Source organism: Lytechinus variegatus, chromosome 16, assembly GCF_018143015.1.
Source record: "Lytechinus variegatus isolate NC3 chromosome 16, Lvar_3.0, whole genome shotgun sequence".
Lineage (NCBI taxonomy): Eukaryota > Metazoa > Echinodermata > Echinoidea > Temnopleuroida > Toxopneustidae > Lytechinus > Lytechinus variegatus.
This window is the reverse complement of record NC_054755.1, coordinates 4,048,922-4,067,140: the sequence shown is the minus strand read 5'-3', so window position 1 is coordinate 4,067,140 and position 18,219 is coordinate 4,048,922. Positions and strand designations below refer to the sequence as shown.

At 38.2% G+C, this 18,219-nt stretch overlaps 1 protein-coding gene across 1 annotated transcript in view; it reads left to right on the top strand.

The window, feature by feature from the left end:
- The window catches only part of LOC121429501, a 33,185-nt gene that overhangs the window by 11,001 nt on the left and 3,965 nt on the right, over positions 1 to 18,219 (top strand). The window contains exons 10-19 of the mRNA XM_041626555.1: positions 342 to 424; positions 1,400 to 1,538; positions 3,237 to 3,439; positions 4,983 to 8,579; positions 8,879 to 9,385; positions 9,853 to 9,996; positions 11,220 to 11,340; positions 12,172 to 12,287; positions 13,182 to 13,289; positions 15,779 to 15,902. Of these exons, the coding sequence (XP_041482489.1) occupies positions 342 to 424; positions 1,400 to 1,538; positions 3,237 to 3,439; positions 4,983 to 8,579; positions 8,879 to 9,385; positions 9,853 to 9,996; positions 11,220 to 11,340; positions 12,172 to 12,287; positions 13,182 to 13,289; positions 15,779 to 15,902 (5,142 nt within the window). The remainder of the gene's footprint in view (positions 1 to 341; positions 425 to 1,399; positions 1,539 to 3,236; positions 3,440 to 4,982; positions 8,580 to 8,878; positions 9,386 to 9,852; positions 9,997 to 11,219; positions 11,341 to 12,171; positions 12,288 to 13,181; positions 13,290 to 15,778; positions 15,903 to 18,219) is intronic.

The following is an 18,219-nucleotide window of genomic DNA, read 5'->3' as shown; positions in this document are numbered from 1 at the left end:
GAGGTTAATGGGAATTTATTCCTTGGAATGCCGAACGCTGGAAAGGCTGCTGGAGCTGCAGCCGGGGTAATGATATCCAAGTCCTTTGGAAGCTCATAGAGATGTTATTCATGATATGTTATGCGCCATACAAGAACTGACTATTATTATTACTATCTAATACACGGTGATACACATCATTTCATGCGGGCATTGAAATAATTATGTACACACATTTTACCTCTGAAACAGTCTAACCTGTTAGAACTTTTTCAAAGGTCTCTTGCAAGGATAATTTGTACTATTGCCCTGACAGAAGAGTGATATTTATGTACTAATCAACATCTGATTTGTACTTTCAGAGGATAACGGCAAGTTGAGGAAAGAGATGAGCCAAGTCAAGAAATCAAAAGCTTCTCTTAACCTCAAGTTTGAAAGAGCAAAGGTATGTTATTTGTTGTGTTTGTTGCTTTGCTTTGCTTATTGTCTTGTATTTAATATCATGTTATTTTGATATGTTGTTTGTAATTTTTAAGAACTCTGAAATAAATTGAATAATGATAACAAAATCTTACGTGTTAGGAACGGACTATGAAAATGGTTAACAGACTTTTATGTTAATTGTTTCTCTTTTATGGAAATAACTATCTTTATTATTGTTTTTATCATTATTATGATCCTGAACGTAATCATGCTCATAGTTGTTTTTTTGAAAGATTTCATATGTACATAATCTCTCTTTTCCGGGAAAGAAAAAATGAAATATTTTGTTAAATTTCATCATTATGAAATCCATATCAATGACATTGTCACCCGGCTTTCCCAGGCCAATCGAGGAGCACAATTTGAGCACCTCATAAGGTGCATAAATGCCTAAAATTCTTTTAAAGAGAAATTCCAGTAGTTGCAGTAAACACTGATTTCATGAGAAAGTCTGTAAAACAAGGCTTAATTGTCAGTATATCATCAAGGATCTAGATCTGGTACAGTTACATTAACTGAACTTTGTGAAATCTTGAAATCTACGCTGAAAAATGTTCACAACGAAGATCCTCAACACAGATAAGCGCACGTGGGACAATGTATAATTATTGCTTAGAGTGTCGGGCGCGACGCAGCCGACGCTCTACCCGAATCCTGTGCTTATTTGCTGATTTCTCAGCAAATACACAATTTCTTCCAGAATCCTTTGGCACATGCGTTTTATTTATACAACCACATATTTTAGTGGTCATTTCATTGGATTCTGTAAGAACTCATTTTGATATCGTTACCAAAACTAGCATTTACCTTTAAGTATTATATATTATTGTTATACAAGAATCTCTGTTTAATCTGCATACATGTATCTTACATCTCCTGCAATTTTACATGTATGTGGCATGTATATTACCCTTATTTCTTCAATCCTTTCAACTAGGTAAAGATCAGAGAATTGTGCAGCCTGTTGACGCGACATGGGATCAAAGCCCCAAGGATGAGACAATTCAGTTCTTCAGAGAAAGAGGATGAAGAGGAGGAGAATGAATACATGGAGGGATCAGAGTCTAGTGACCGAGGTAAGTAATTCCTAGAAAAGTATTAGAGAAATAATCCACACAAGTTTAACGAACACTTGTGATGAGATGGAACAGTTTGTAGAGTGATATTTAAGCTGCACTTCCTGTCTCTACATCCAGGTATACCAAGTAAAAACAAGTTCCTCATTATACAGGGTCTCACTCGTGAAGCATAAAATCAGTATTTTTCTAGGGGAAAATGTAGGAGTTTTTTCACCCTAAATTATTAAATATCACTTAATACAAATGTTTCTAAGCACTGCATACTATTACCCCGGATGTAGCACGGATACCCTAATCGCACGCTCCAATATTCAAGGAAGTCCTTCCTACTGGGGACCTATTCACTACATCTGGGTGGAGAGTGGCAAATGTAGATAAATGCCTTGCTAAAGGACATGAGTGAAAAAAGAGTTGATGCAATTGAGCTTTTCTGAAGTAATTGGCCCGTATTCTGAAGTCGGGTTTAACCCTAAATAGACTGGGCTATTTCGACGCCTAAGAAGACTGGGGGGGGCTGATTCAGCCCCCCCTTATGATCTCGGCCGTCGATTGCGCGATCGCGACGAAAATTGGCACACGCCTTACCCATGGCATTATCTACAAAACTATAACATCAAATTCTGCAAAAAATCTCATGTCTCATTAATTATGCTAATTTATGCGTAAAATCATAAGTTTGCTCTAATTAATAAAATAATGCCCCTGAAATGCTAATTTTTGTTTCACATATTCTAGATAGGCATCTGATCAAATTGATTTTAAAAAAATTTCGAAATCACATTTATTTTCTTATGTATTCTATTGTTTTCTAAATTTCTTATGTATTTCTTTGTTTTTTTACTTTTTGTTTTTTATTGTTTTTTCAGTGGAAATTGTCGGGGAATTTATTTTGACCATAAAAAAGATAAAATTGATTGATTTTAAGCAGTAAAAGGAAAAATAATGATACATTTATGAATTTTGGCTAAGAACACTATTTGCATTGGATTTGTACACAAATTCACGTTTTTGAGTAATTTTGGGTCTGCATGCACTTACGAAATGTTGCGTAATTTTGGAACCGCGTACCCGGGGGTCACAATTTTGGTCTCAAAAGTTGCGCAAGACTTGAAAGTAAAATGTCAGCGAGCGACGCGGTCAAAAAATTTCGCGCGGCGGATTTATCGCGAAAAATGTCGAGGGGGGGGCTGAATCAGCCCCCCCCCAGTCTTTTTAGGGTTAACTTAAACTCGGGTTTAAAGTTGTGGTTAAAGTATGGACAGCCAATTGTTACATAAATCACTAACAGTAGGGATATGATATTTCAGCTCATTTGGCTCTAAAATCATTCATAATTGCCTAAGAAGTATAAATAGATTATTGTCTTCACCATCGATTAATCAGGAAAGAGTACAGTAAACATAAGAAACATACTACTTAATAAAAATTTTGACACTTTCGGCTTTCCATAATTTTAGCACAGAGTTAGACCATGGTCTAAGTTAAACCTGACTTCAGAATACGGGCCATTGCTTCTCAAAGAATAGTATTTTTTAATAGAATTGAAGAGTGCTAGAATCATGTGCATTTGTTTGTGTATGATTGGGTGGCATGCACATCTTACAAACTGCTAAATGAAACAGCCTCCAGGAAAATGTTGATAGGCATTGCATGACGGAACTCTTGATGGAAGTCCTGTCTTATGTCTACTTTCAGATGACAAAGAAGACGTCAAGGTTTCCAAGGCAACAAACCCTAGAAATGCTGCAGTCAAACCTGTTGCCGTGCCAACGTATCAACCTTACCAGCCTGGAGTCCAGTCTCACCCAACCAGTGCTCCTCCAAGCAGGAGAGCCTTTCCGAGGATGGATTTCACCTCCGTGGCGTGTCTCTCACCCCTTCCACCATCTCCTCCTGATGTAAGTTCAGGGGATGTTTCACAAAGATTTAAGTATGACTTGAGTCGCACTTAAATGCCGATGCGTGCATGATATACAACGCGCAATCTTATTGGTAGATGCGCATTAGTGCCCGTCCTCATGACACGATCTAACCAGTGCAATGAAGCCTTTCATACCGTACGCAACTAGGTATTTAAGTGCGACTCTAAGTCATACTTAAATCTTTGTGAAACACCCCCAGGAGTCTGTTTTCTTCAATTGTCTGCAATGACTCTTGTGTATGATCTATCATAAAATCAGCTTCACAGTCATTGCTAAGCTTTATGTATTTATCAAAAAGATTATCAGTCATGCCACATTGATGCTACAAAACAGGCTCCAGGGCCCCGTCTTACAAAGAGTTGCGATTGATTGTAAGCAAAGAAGATCACTCGAATGAATTTATGGATATACATTCATATCTATATTTTTGTTTGTAATAAGCATGCATTTTATATGTTGATTTGCTGGCTTTCCATAATTGCGATTGATTGAATCAATCATAACTCTTTGTAAGACGGGGCCCAGACGTGACATGCATTTAGACATGAGGCTCCCAGATCAGGGGCTCTCTTTCAAGCTCAGCCCTCTTTATAATGCCCAAATCACATCCTCCATAGGCAACCACACATACCTTATCATCAGTCTTCTATTTAGATACTGATCCAAAACTGATTTGGAATAAAACGTCATAATATTTCATTCGAGCATCAAAACATTTTCCTTTCCGAGATTCTGATCTGTCACTCTGAAATTCAGAGTCATAACAGTTGCAATCCTATTTGTAAGAATAAATGCAAATTTGATATCTAATCATTATAATGTCCTTGCAGTCATATGATTGGCTTTGATTTGAAACTGTTATACCATTTTCTCTGAGCTAGAGGCTTGTAATTATACAGAAAATTTTATATTAGTATTTTTATAGTTATACTGATTCTCAAATAAGAAAATACAATTCATTAGTATTTTCAGGAAATGTACACAAGGCTATTTGTCAAAAAACTGTATCGTAGACCTGGGCCCCGTCTTACAAAGAGTTATGATTGATCCAATCAATTGTAACTCTATGGAAATCCATCAGTGTTATAATTTTTTCTGCAGGAAATTTGCAAATTGTCAATTGTAAACAAAGGAGAACACACCAAATTGTCAAGAAATCAATGAATGTGTGGATATACATTCGTATCTAGACATTCATTAACACGCACTTCATGCATGTATGTTGACTTTGCTGGCTTTTCATAGTTGTGATTGATCGGGTCAATCGCAACTCTTTGTAAGACGGGCCCAAGTTGTAAGGTGTGCATAATGATAGGCAATATCATGCTAAGTCACTGCTCCCAGTCTAAAAGCTCATGCTTTACTGGTCCATGACTTTAGTATCTGTGAATTATCATAATTAACCCCCCCCAAAAAAAACGTAATGATAATGAAGAAGACAATAATGATGGTGAGAACAGTAAAGATGCTAATCTTTTACAGTTTTGACCTTCTATTTTGTTTGATGTTTTATTTCCAGAATCGGGAAGATAAATACAGTTCTGACAGTAATGAGAGCGACACCACACTGGCAGAGGTCGCAGCCAAAATTGAGGCCCAGCTTGCCACTCCTGTGCTTATGAAACGCCAGACAGAACAACTCAACCAAGAGCAGAGTAGACCATCAACCAGAATATCCCCAAGGCGAAGGGTTCCTGGAAGACGCGAAGCAACCAGTTCAGGTGCAGCGGTTGATCCTGGGGGAAATACAGATGGATCAGCATCTCGAAGGGGTCTCCGATCCTTGAGGAATACACCCGGAAGTAGCGATGTGTCTTGTAAGCCCCCAATCAGGTCAGGTTTCAGGGGTTCTAAGAGACTGGAGATGGGAGAAACCGTTGAAAGCATTCCAGAGAAGAAGAGACCACGAGGAAGGCCTAGAAAAATTAAGGATAATACCAGTGAGGTTCATAGTGACACAGAACAGAAACATAGAGGAGACTTTTCAGAGAGACTGCAGGGAAAATGTCAGAGCTTGTCATCATCTGATGAGGAAGTGGATGGTAAAGAGGATGTAGGAAAAGGGTCTCGAATGGAGCGAGGTGGGATTTCAGCCATGAAAACACGCGCAAAGGCCAAAAGCCAGGACCTGAGTGGCCAGAATACTTCGGAAGATGGTAAAGACATCACCTTGGATGATGATCTGCATTTGTCCAGTGATGAATCAAAGCATTCTGTCTACAACCCCAAGGACAGTGCTTCTAGCGATGGAAGTGACACAGAAAGTGTTATTGGGAGAAAGAAAAGGCTGAATATGAAAAGACAGACTCTGAGGAAATCAAGTGCATTAAGCGATAGTAGTGACAGTGAAGGTGATCATCCCAAACTCAAAGGAACCCAACTAAGACAAAGTGTTAAACCAACTGGTATTCACCATCCGTCAAATGCAGTCAAGCATCTATCAGATGAATCCGTTCAATCCAGTAATATGACATTGGCCGATGAGGAAGACACTTCTATCAACACCAGAAGGACATCACGAAGATTGGCTCATCGACAGAGCAATGTTAAATCTCAGGCCTCTATCGAAGAACAGGATTCTGTCAAAGAACATGTAATTACTAAATGTAACAAAGATCTCAGTGATCCAAATGATAAAGGTATCAAAACGGAACACTCTAAAAATATGATTGAATCACAAAGAAAAGTAGCTACAAGTGATAGAGAACAGGTACTTGATGATCAGTCTTCAGAAACCGTTTCGAGAGTGCTAGCAAAACAGAGAGTGACAAGACAAGTGAGTAGGAAACTTTTGAGGTCAGTGAGCAGTCCACCTGGTTCGGAGGATGATAAAGGTGGTGGGCAATTTGTAAGAAAACGTGGAAGAGGTATTTCAAAGGCTGATAGGTCCATGTCAAATAAATCTTCTAAAGATGATGGCATTCCATCCAAGTTGGGACAAGAGAATGATGGAGAGGGTGTATCGTCTCAGGAAAAGATGCTACTTAGAAACCTGTCTTCACCAGCTCGCCTGACAAGATCTGCATCACGTAACCTCGATTCGTCAGAATCACTTGTACCAATGTCAGTGAAAACCTGTACCGAACAGAATACCCCATCTTCAGTGAAAGCTGATTGTAAGTTGCCTGCAGAAGATGAGGAATCTTCAAAGGGTTCCAAAGTCACTGCAAAGGAAACACAGAGATCTCAGAAACGGTCACATGATTTGCAAAGCTCTGAGGATGAGAAAGTGGATGAAACTGCAAAATCATTGGACCCAGCAGTCTTGGAGAGTAGAAAGGACCGTGATTCAGCCTCAAAGGCAGGAGAGGAGAGTGAGGATCCATCTGCTCGAAGTGATGGGAAAATCTTAATGAGGTCAGAGACCGAAGAATTTGTTGCATGTATGGATGAGGTTCCTTTTATTGATTGTGGGGAAAACAGAGAGACACTGAAAACAACAGGAGAGGGCATGGTAGGAGATAAGGGAAAGACTATTACAAGTGATAGTAAAGACACCAAGAAAAGAAAATTACCCACCAGACAAAGTAAAAGAATCAAACTCTCTTCTGTTGATGTAATCAAAGAGAAAACAGAGGATCCATCTTGTGTGGACGGCATACCTGACAATGCAGGAGGTGATAACTCAAGAGAAAGTGCACTTAGAGAGATGAGGAATCGTGAAGAATTGGACAGACCAAGCACTAGCAGAGGATTAAGGTTGTCAGTGGAAGTTTCTCATGGAGCACTTGTCAGAGAGCAGCCTCCAATTCTTATTTCTCAGCAGCGGGAACGCCATACCTCCTTTGCATCACTGCCTTCCTTGGAGAGGAACAGTCCTATGTCACCAATTCAAGAACCCTTTCAAGGATTTGATACCCGTCCTATATCTCCTATGTCCCCAGAAAGGCCTGTTGAGAGGGTATCTCCTATCTTGCCTACATTCTTCTTCGACTTGCCATCCATCCCAAGAATGCTTTCCCCTTTGCCACCAAGTCCATCACGAATCCATCCGGACGCACCTGAAGGTGACATGCAGGATGTCATGTCAGAGGAAATTCCTGAAGCGCAAGCTCAACCAAGGATGATATCTCCGCTGTTCCCAACACCTGTCCCTTTCGCGGTGTCACCCATCCCTGAGATGTCTGTTCCACCAGCTATTTCACCTATAGCTGATGTCCAGCATCCTCCTGAGATTTCACCTATTGCAGATGTCCAACCACCTGTCCTGGGTGTCCAAGCAATCCAGAATATTTCTCCAGGAAAGAGTCCGCAACTGCCCTCGCCTAGGATTTTCCATTCTGTGGCACCTTCAGACGCCATCACAGTGCGACCTCAGCATAGTAGTCCGAGCTATAATCAGGACAAAACCACAGCTATCAGAAGCCTTAATGCTGTCCTTGATAGAGATGACAATGTAGGGGATGACCGAAGTAGCTTTTCCAAGAAACTAATTGCAAGAAGGTCCAGTGCTGAAGAACCTGGTAGGAGACCTGGAGATACCAGCCAAAACAATCCGCCATCTCATCCTGAGGTAAAGAATGAAGCTCGAGCTACTGCCAACTGTAATCTTCCTCTGAATTATTCCCAAAGAATCTGTGCCAAACATGAACCGACCAAACAACCTCGCATTTCAACTCTAGAACAAATGGCAAATGAAACTTTGGTTAAACAAAGACAGAGTGTGACGCTGCGCCAAAGCTCTTCAAGCGATCTAGGGCACCAACCACCGCTTCAGAGTAAAGGTGGCTTTAGTGAGTACCTGCGGAGAGCAGATGGGCATGAAGATCCAACAGCTTTTAGCAGAGTCATTCCTCACCGGGAAGAGCACAGATCAGCTAGCATTGGCAACTCCTCCACGCAACCTTCTCAAAGTGAAGACGCAAAGAAGTCTTGCAATTCAATTACTGATGGGAAGACCCAAGTTGCAATTGATGACATGAAAGAGGGAAAGCTGGACAAAGGGAAAAGCCCATCTGATGCTACAGAGCCTGCAGCTTTTGATAAACCCATCTCAAAGAAGCTGAAGAAGACAATCGTCGGAAGCATATGGGGTCAAATGGCTATCCAGGATAGAAGGGACACAGGAAATCAAAATAGAAAGAAGCAAACCAGGTGCCCTTTGCCAAACTCTCAGGTAAGTTAGAATTTGGTTTGCACAACATGTTCATTTCAAAAGAAACAGTCATTAGCACATCTAATTATATTTTGTAACTTCTGTAAATGTTTACTTCTGTAAATTTTTCACATAATGCTTGATGTTTATTAAAAATTTTTAAAACAATGATCCACAGTTTTAGCAAGTCAATATACATTGATTGCAGAATTTTATCCTATTTTTCCTGTCATATGCTTTAGGAATATTTTTTATTTTCGAATAAATTACATGTGTTTATTTCTGTATTTGTAAATCCCACATTCTTTTATTAACCCAAGGAGTCTGGTGAAACCCAAGCTAAGTTTAAGGTACCTAGTGAGCCACCGTTACCAGCCACTCTGGCCCAGCAGTCAGTCCAGGTCCAAGGCAAGGACCAGGCCCCAAGAAACAAAGAACAGGTTTTCCCAGGATTTGTTCCTGCTTCTAAACAGAAGCCTCCAGTCACAGCTCCACTCAAAGTACCCGTCAAAACCTCTGGACCTGGAACTGGACCAGAACCTGTAAACCACACCCAAGATCTTGACAAGACTTCATGCTCCACAACGCATGCTGAATCCTCAAAGTCACTGGTGGTCACAGACCAGACCCCAGTTCAGGATGTAGCCTCAGAGAAGGTCCAAGCCAAGGCTTCATTCAAAAGACCAAACCAGTCCTGGGTTCCTGGTCCTGTTACTCCTCACCAAATCAAGACCCTGAAGAAGCTTCATCTACATGATGTTCTTCGTCTGATTAGAGAACATAGCCCAAAGGAATCGGTCTTTACCATCTGTGAATGCATCATTGAGGTAAGTTGCGATTCATGTGAAGAATTCTTCAAATTGAAAAGTTTGTACCAGAAATTATTATTTTTCTTTCACTGGATGACTGCCATTACTCATTTAGTTGAAGTAACGCCTGGTGAGTGTTTCATAAAGCTGTTTGGTATAGTTATGCATGACTATGTGCATGATTAGAAAATATTCTTAGGCACAGAGTCAGTAACATCGGGACTGTATTACAAGAGAGAGTCACCAGTGCGTGAAATCATGTATTCCGTAACACGAACAGCAAATTTCCCATCTTCCCTTATTACAATTCATGAATAAAAATAAAGTTGAACATTATTATTATTCAGAAATGACAATATATTGGTAATAGAACACACTCTTCTATCCTATATCCGCATTTCACTCAAATGTTCTTTGATCTTTGCCTTTCCTTCTAATCCTTTGTTAACCTCTCCTTCCCTTTCTGATTCATCCAATTTTAATAGTTCTTAGAGCAAAACAATGTGAACCTTTTTCCGGCGATCTATGCCAAGTGCATTGTGGGTAACACTTCAGCGCAGCCGGTGATATCTTCACATGAAGAACAGATTTCAAAGACCGTCTTCTTATGGACCAAAGAAAAGAGAAAAGTGAGTACTAATCTCTCCATCCATTTCGTCAATTAATTGTTTGTTCCTGCAAATTAATAGAAATGTAACCATGTTTGCCAATATATCATATCATACTGAGTGGTGACTTTTACACAAACCACTCTAGCATGTTTCTGTTCATCAATAATCTAACTGTCATGGTTGCAATGAATAAATGAATAAATAAGGCCCGTACTCTGAAGTCAGGTTTAACTTAAGCTCAGGTTTAAAGTCGTGGTTTAAGTATGGACAGCCAATTGTTACATAAATCACTAACGGTAGAGATATCATATTTCAGCTCATTCGGCTCTCAAATCATCCATAATTGTCTATAAGGTATAAACGATTATTGTATTCACCATCGATGAATAAGGAAAGAGAACAGTAAACATAAGAAACATACAACTTAATACAAATTTTGACACTTTTGGCATCCCATAACTTTAGCACAGAGTTAGACCATGGTCTAAGTTAAACCTGACTTCAGAATACAGGCCTAAATCACTTAAAGGGGAATCCAACCCAAATAAAAACATGTTTTTATAAGGAAGAGAAATATCAGACAAGTTAATAGGTGAAAGTTTGAACAATATTGGACAAACAACAAGAAAGTTATGAATTTTTAAAAGTTGTAAATATTGGTAATCACTATACCCATGGAGACTTCAAATTGGCCGCACATGTGATGTCATAGTGATGTAAGGCAAGGACTACTCTTCCATGTATTCCAATACATAGTATGGCTAAAATGTCATTTTGCCCCAAAGTTTTATTTCAAATTAGATTTTTCTCTCATGAGGACATAAAACAATATACTACCTGGGTTATATTTAGATTACTTCCCCAGGGGAATGGGTAGTTAGGAGAAAACCACAAATCCCTGATGATAAAGTACATGGCCTATGGGAAAGTTGTCCTTGCCCCTTGTCAAAATTTACTCAGCCAGTTGCCAATTTGAAATCTACATAGTATTAGTGATCTCAACTTTAAAGCAGCTACAACTTTCTTATTGCTTGTCCGATTTCTTTCAAACTTTCACCATTCTGTTTGATCCATTTTTCTCCTTCCCAACACAACATTTTATGGCCAAGGCTGGATTCCCCTTTAAACACACCATCCTTTCATGTTCCAGGATTACCGTGTCCATGGAATGTTGCCAAGAGAGCCACCATGCAGTCGAATTCTATATTTAGATGTTTCTTATCCATGTTTATTATCCACAGAGAAATGTAATGCATTTACTGCTAAGCGAACTTGGGCAAAGATTAGCAAGCCAGGAAGGTGTTGACCTAAGCCGGACTCTGACGTTCAGCCGACTGTTTGCTGCTATTTGTAGAGATTCAGGTAAAATTGACTGTCAATTATATTTTTGGTTGTACAAAGAAACAAATCCACATTTATGTATGTATATTTATTGTAAGATTGTTGATAAATAAAAGCAGAAAGGATATGTGTAATTTTATTATTGAAAAGACTTGTAACTTCTGAAAGTTTTCATGGCCAAGAAGAAGAGGGTAGTGGTTTCAGGGTACAACATGTATTCTTACGTGAGCATGTATTGGTCCTGAAAATGACCACCCAAAAGATTATCCCTAAAGATATATCAATAAAATCTGTGAATTGTAGATGTTCAATGTTATATTAAAAAAAACTGGAGTACAAATTTATGAATACCTAATATTTTTGAGCTTTTATCTAGTCTCATCAATTATTTTTGAATTCTGAGTCATACCTGTACCATGAAATCTGCGATGTGAATAGTACTTGGTGATCAGGGCCCGTCTTAGAAAGAGTTGCAATTGATCCGATCAATCGCAACTATGGACGGCCATCAACATGTATTATGCATGTTTGTTCAAAATATATTTTAGCTATGATGCATATTCATGCATTAATTGTTTTCTTGAGAGTTCACGGTGCTTCTCTTTGTTTATAACCAACATTGTGCAAATTTCCTGTAGAAAAATTTATGATGCTTGATTAGATCAATCATAACTCTTTGTAAGATGGGTCTCTGAATGTGTGTCGAGGTATATGTTCTCTTTTAACTATGCAAATATGTATGAAAAGAAAAACAAAGCATAGAACCTTATGCAACATATCCATTCTATTGCATGTGCATTTCCAGTACACTGCTTTATTTTGTTCTCAATGTATTTTTGATTGATAACACAGACTGGATAGGCCGAGCCAGAGTACTCTGTTACGATATCATCAGGGAAAACCTACCCAATGGCTACCATCTGCTACTGGCCATAGCTGCAGTCTGGCCAAGCATTCTCAAGAAGAAGGTATGGTGTGGTGATGATGAGGATGATGGTGGTGGTGCTGGTAGTGGTAGCTGTGATAGTGATGGTGGCAGTAGTGGTGGTGGTCGTAATGATACTAGTGGTGGTAGTTGTGGTGGTAGGTGTGGTGGTAGTGGTGGTTGTGATGATGTTTGTGGTGGTACTTGTGATGATGATGGTGGCAGTAGTGGTGGTGGTTGCAATTGTTGTTGGTAGTTGTGATGGTGGTGATGTGGTAATGGTTGTGATGATGTTTGTGGTGGTAGTTGTGATGGTGATTATTGCAGTAGTGGTGGTGGTTGAAATCATAGTAGTGGTGGTAGTTGTGATGGTGATGATGAAGATGGTGGTGGTGATGGTGATTATCGTTGAAGTAATGGTGATGATCGTGGTTGTAGTCCTTGTGTTGATGGCAGTGATAAGATGATGTCTGAAGTAATAGTGGTAGTGGTGATGGTGATGTTAATGGTGGTATTATTGATGATGGTGATGATGATGATGGTGATGATGATGATGGTGATGATGATGATAATGATGATGATGATGATGGTGATGATGATGATGATGATGATGATGGTGATGATGATGATAATGATGGTGATGATGGTGATGATGATGATGATGATGATGGTGATGATGATAATGATGATGATGGTGATGATGATGATGATGATGATGATGATGATGATGATGATGATGATGATGATGGTGATGATGATGATGATGTGAAGAAAACTTTAATAATGGCATTTTAATAACATCCAGAATTTACCTATGCATAGCTGCGATTCTGCAATCTCTACTGCTCCATACCTCTCATGGACTGTGAAAAATGAGAAAAGGCCTTTTTAAAGAGTTTTCATAGGGCAATGACTTTCATTATTCTTTTTTTTGTAGGATGGTGTTGTTCAGCCTCTCATGTCCACATTGGAAATCATTGTAATGCACCAACTTCATTCTGACCTGAAGGGAACCACTTCCTTCATAAGGGAAACTGCTGAGAAGGTATGTCAAATAATTACAGTGAAACTTGTCTATAACCACAGCCAAAGGGAAATAGAAAATTAAAGTGAAACCTATCTGTAATGACCACTTCGGGGAAACATAAAATGTGGCCTGTAAAGACAGGTGACACTTTTAGACAATTTATTTGGCTCCATCGGAATCGACTTTATATTAGGCAGGTGGTTTCAAACACAGGTTTTACTGTGTTTGTTTCCTTGGCATGCAATACATGTATGAGGTAGATTGCATGTCTTGAGTTGTAGAGGGGGTTCAAAAAAAGATGTACAATCAATTGCAGAATTCAGTTGAAAATTCACAAGAAATTGATCAACTGTAGCTAAAGAAAATTAAAGGACAAGTCCACCCCAACAAAAACTTGATTTGAATAAAACGAGAAAAATTCAACAAGCGTAACACTGAAAATTTCATCAAAATCGGATGTAAAATAAGAAAGTTATGACATTTTCAAAATTTCGCTTCATTTCACAAAAACAGTTACATGAACGAGCCAGCTACATCCAAATGAGAGAGTCGATGATGTCATTCACTCACTATTTCTTTTGTTTTTTATTGTTTGAAATATGAAATATTTTGATTTTCTCATCATTGTCACATGAAATGAAGTTTCATTCCTCCCTGAACACGTGGAATTCCAATTTTTTAACAATTTGTGCTTCAGGCAAGGAGGTCTTAATCGTCAAATTCGTAAAAATTGAAATATTGTATAATTCAAACAATAAAAAAACAAAAGAAATAGTGAGTGAGTGACATCATCAAATCTTATCATTTAGATGTAACTGGCTCGTTCATATAACTTTTTTGTTAAAAATAAGCGAAACTTTGAAATGTCATAACTTATTTACATCCGATTTTGATGAAATCTTCAGCATTGTGCTTGTCTGATTTTTCTCTATTGATTCAAATCAACATTATTCTGAGGTGGACTTGACCTTTAAGGTATACATGATGGTGCAACAGCAAGAAGCAGTCCTTTGATCAACTGCAAATTTACAATTATCAAGATTTTTGATTGATTTTAGGACCTAAATTGCAATCAGTTGTTTCTTGAAATGCTCCATTAGATGATACAAGCATAAATATTGATAATGTTTCTCTCTTGGGGGCTGTTTTATAAAGGTCTGTATGTAAAGTAGCATGAGACTTAACAAGCAACTGCAATATGAAATGCCAAGATGTCAGCCCAAAAGATTTCATGACACTTAAATCAATTCTGAGCACACACATGTAGTGCATTTTAGGGTTTTAGTGAGAGAAAATTATGGCCTGAATTAATGAAGAACTAGTAAATATACCAATATTATTATCATTACAGTCCGAACTCTCTTATCCGGCCTCCCCTTATCCGGATCTCTCTATTATCCGGACGCACACTTGCCGAGATTTTTTTTTTTTTAATCTAGTACAGGTACGTGAGGAAATGAGATTTCAATCTAAACTCAATCCTATACATAAACCCACTCTGATTACATATATTTCCCAACATAGTCACCCTACACCAAACATATTTTTCATGAAAATATCTCACCCAAATCACCAAAAGAACTTTAGGAATGATAATTTCCAGTAAATCAGGGTGCAGCGCAAACATTTCATCACGTTTCTCTTTTTGATTCGCGGGAAAAACAACACATGTCTTGCTAGCTAACTTTAGGCCTCAATACGGACAGCGCCATCTATCATGTTTGAGCCTACAGTCAGTGGAACAATGGCTGACATTGCGAAGCTGCGATACCCGCCGCGATGATCTCATTTTAAAACTTGGTTTCATCGAGTCATTCACTTTCTTTCGAAGTATGCTCGATGTATACCTCAGTCATTTTAGCAGGTAAATTATCCAAGAGTTTTGGCCATCGATCGATTTCATTTCAATAAAAAACACTGCCTATAATTTGCACTGACTCTGCAGTGAATATTGTCTTTACCGTACGCCCACTACAATAGTGCAGTGTAGCTACCGCCGGTGGCCTGGGGAGGCAGCTGCGTGTATTTAATATTGGGTCTCCCAGATCCGGATAAATCCCTTATCCGGATTGGTGCTGGTCCCAACGTGTCCGGATAAGAGAGGTCGGACTGTATTACATTGATTTTCAAGATTTACAATTTTTTTGTCTTGAGTATCTAATAAAGCATTTTATAATTGTTTTTACCCATCCCTATCTTTAATTGTCATTTTAATTTTTCCCTGTGCTATATTTTTGCCCATATTCCCAGTGCATTGGTTGGTTGGGTGGAGGGACCATCAGGTCACAGTGATTAAGTTTGCTCTCCTCTTCTCTGGCCACCAACTGATGCATTGGGCAAACTCCTAGCAAATACTGTGTGACGCCATTTTATGGATTGATATTGATGTTGATTCTAAACTCATTTGAATGTTAAAGGCGAAAAATAAAAAAATGAATGTTCTTGAAGTGCTGAATAAATAAAATGAATTGATGTAATGACTAAATTTGTATTCGATTTTCCCACAGATTATTAAGTGTTTCTCTCATCTGTGCAAGTGGAACCCTATGGCCTGGGAGTCAAAGGGAGATGCTCATGCTGCTTGGCTAATAGGATTGCTAAAGGATCCCAACATAGCAACATTCCAAAGAAGTAAGTTTTTTTTATTATTTTTTTTTTATTTATTTATTTTTATTTATTTATTTTTTTATTTTTTTATTTATTTGTTTTTTTTTAATTTGTTTATTTTTTGTTTATTTTTTTATTTATTTATTTATTTTTTAAAAACCCAAGTACAAACCATAAACAGAACACAGTGCGCTTAGAAACAACAGTAGTAAGCACCTTATAAATGTCATGTATTATTATTATTAAGTTCAATACTGAATACTACTTGAATGCTTGCACCATTAATAAATACTGAATCGAATTAAATCCAATTTTTGTCTCACCTGCGAAGCAAAGTGAGACTATAGGCGCCGCTTTTCCGACGGTGGCGGCGGCGTCAACATCAAATCTTAACCTGAGGTTAAGTTTTTGAAATTACATCATAACTTAGAAAGTATATGGACCTAGTTAATAAAACTTGGCCATAAGGTTAATCAAGTATTACTGAACATCCTATTAGAGTTTCATGTCACATGACCAAGGTCAAAGGTCATTTAGGGTCAATGAACTTAGACCATGTTGGAGGAATCAACATCGAAATCTTAACCTGAGGTTAAGTTTTTGAAATGTCATCATAACTTAGAAAATATATGGACCTAGTTCATGAAACTTGGACATTAGGTTAATCAAGTATCACTGAACATCCTACATGAGTTTCACGTCACATGACCAAGGTCAAAGGTCATTTAGGGTCAATGAACTTTGGCCGAATTGGGGATATCTGTTGAATTCCCATCATAACTTTGAAAGTTTATGGATCTGATTCATGAAACTTGGACACAATAGTAATCAAGCATCACTGAAAATGTTGTGCAAGTTTCAGGTCTCATGATTAAGGTCAAAGGTCATTTAGGGTCAATGAACTTTTGCCGAATCGGGGTATCTGTTGAATTACCATCATAACTTTGAAAGTTTATTGGTCTAGTTCATTAAACTTGGACATTAGAGTAATCAAGTATCACTGAACATCCTGTGCGCGTTTCAGGTCACATGACCAAGGTCAAAGGTCAATGAACTTTGGCCAAATTGGGTGTATCTGTTGAATTACCATCATAACTTTGAAAGTTTATGGATCTGATTCATGAAACTTGTACATAAGAGTAATCAAGTATCACTGAACATCCTGTTCGAGTTTCAGGTCACATGATCAAGGTCAAAGGTCATGTAAGGTCAATGAACTTTGGCCATGTTGGGGTTTTTGTTGAATAACCATCATATCTCTGTAAGTTTATTGGTCTAGTTCATAAAAAGTGGACATAAGAGTAACCATGTATCACTGAACATCTTGTGCGAGTTAGAGTAGTATTCAAAGTCAGCACTGCTGCTATATTGAACCGCGTGATGCAGGTGAGACGGCCAGAGGCATTCCACTTGTTTTAAACATTACTGTCTCATTTACATATCATTTTTATTTCATTATTTATTTAAATACGGTAGAGATCAAAAACATGCGATCAGCTAACAAGCTGTTTTTCAGCATGTCCGTATATAACAATTCAAAATTACATACAAATAAACAAACAAGTACACCACCAGTCAGCCCTCTGCAACCCACTGCTGCACTTTAAAAGCAGAGAACAACAGATCTAGTGGGCCCCAACTAATGTTCCCTGCTTTCACAGTGCAGCAGTGAGCCAAAGACGGCGACTGGTAGTGTATAATACAAATCAAAGTATCATACAAATCAGCCAACAATAAACACAAAATTATTTACAAAGTATGAGAACATAAAAAAAATGTAATCATAAATACATTAAAACAGGTACCTGCTCAGATGTTAACTGTTATTGAAGTATTGGTATCCTTCATGCTAATTCTGTATTAAAAACATTAAACATATATGCTTATTGCTATTGTTTGATGTATATGGCAAGATCCCCTAAGTCTGTGCAGGGCGCCTTGTCTGAGCATACGCGTATCTGCGCGATTCTAGCAAAATGATATGCAACGACCACAGACTTTAGATGTGCAATACATAGAAAGATATTCATTGAAAATTCTGACTCAAAATGGTGATTTTCGGGCATTTCATGTGACAGCCTCAAAATGCAGCCTTTTTCATAGAAATTCCAGAATTGTGTGTAAAGTGAATGGGTGTGCAGACATGGGGCACCATTGTCATGTTTAATCTGAAAATGATTGGACACAGTTTTTTTTCAAGAAAATCATATATTTTTCTCAAATTTTTATGAGATATTTGGCACACATACTCATAAGAATAGAAGGAACATTATCAACTGAAAATTTTCTGGAAAAGAAAAATCATGATGAATATTATTCTAAATTGTTAGGTGCGCAGACA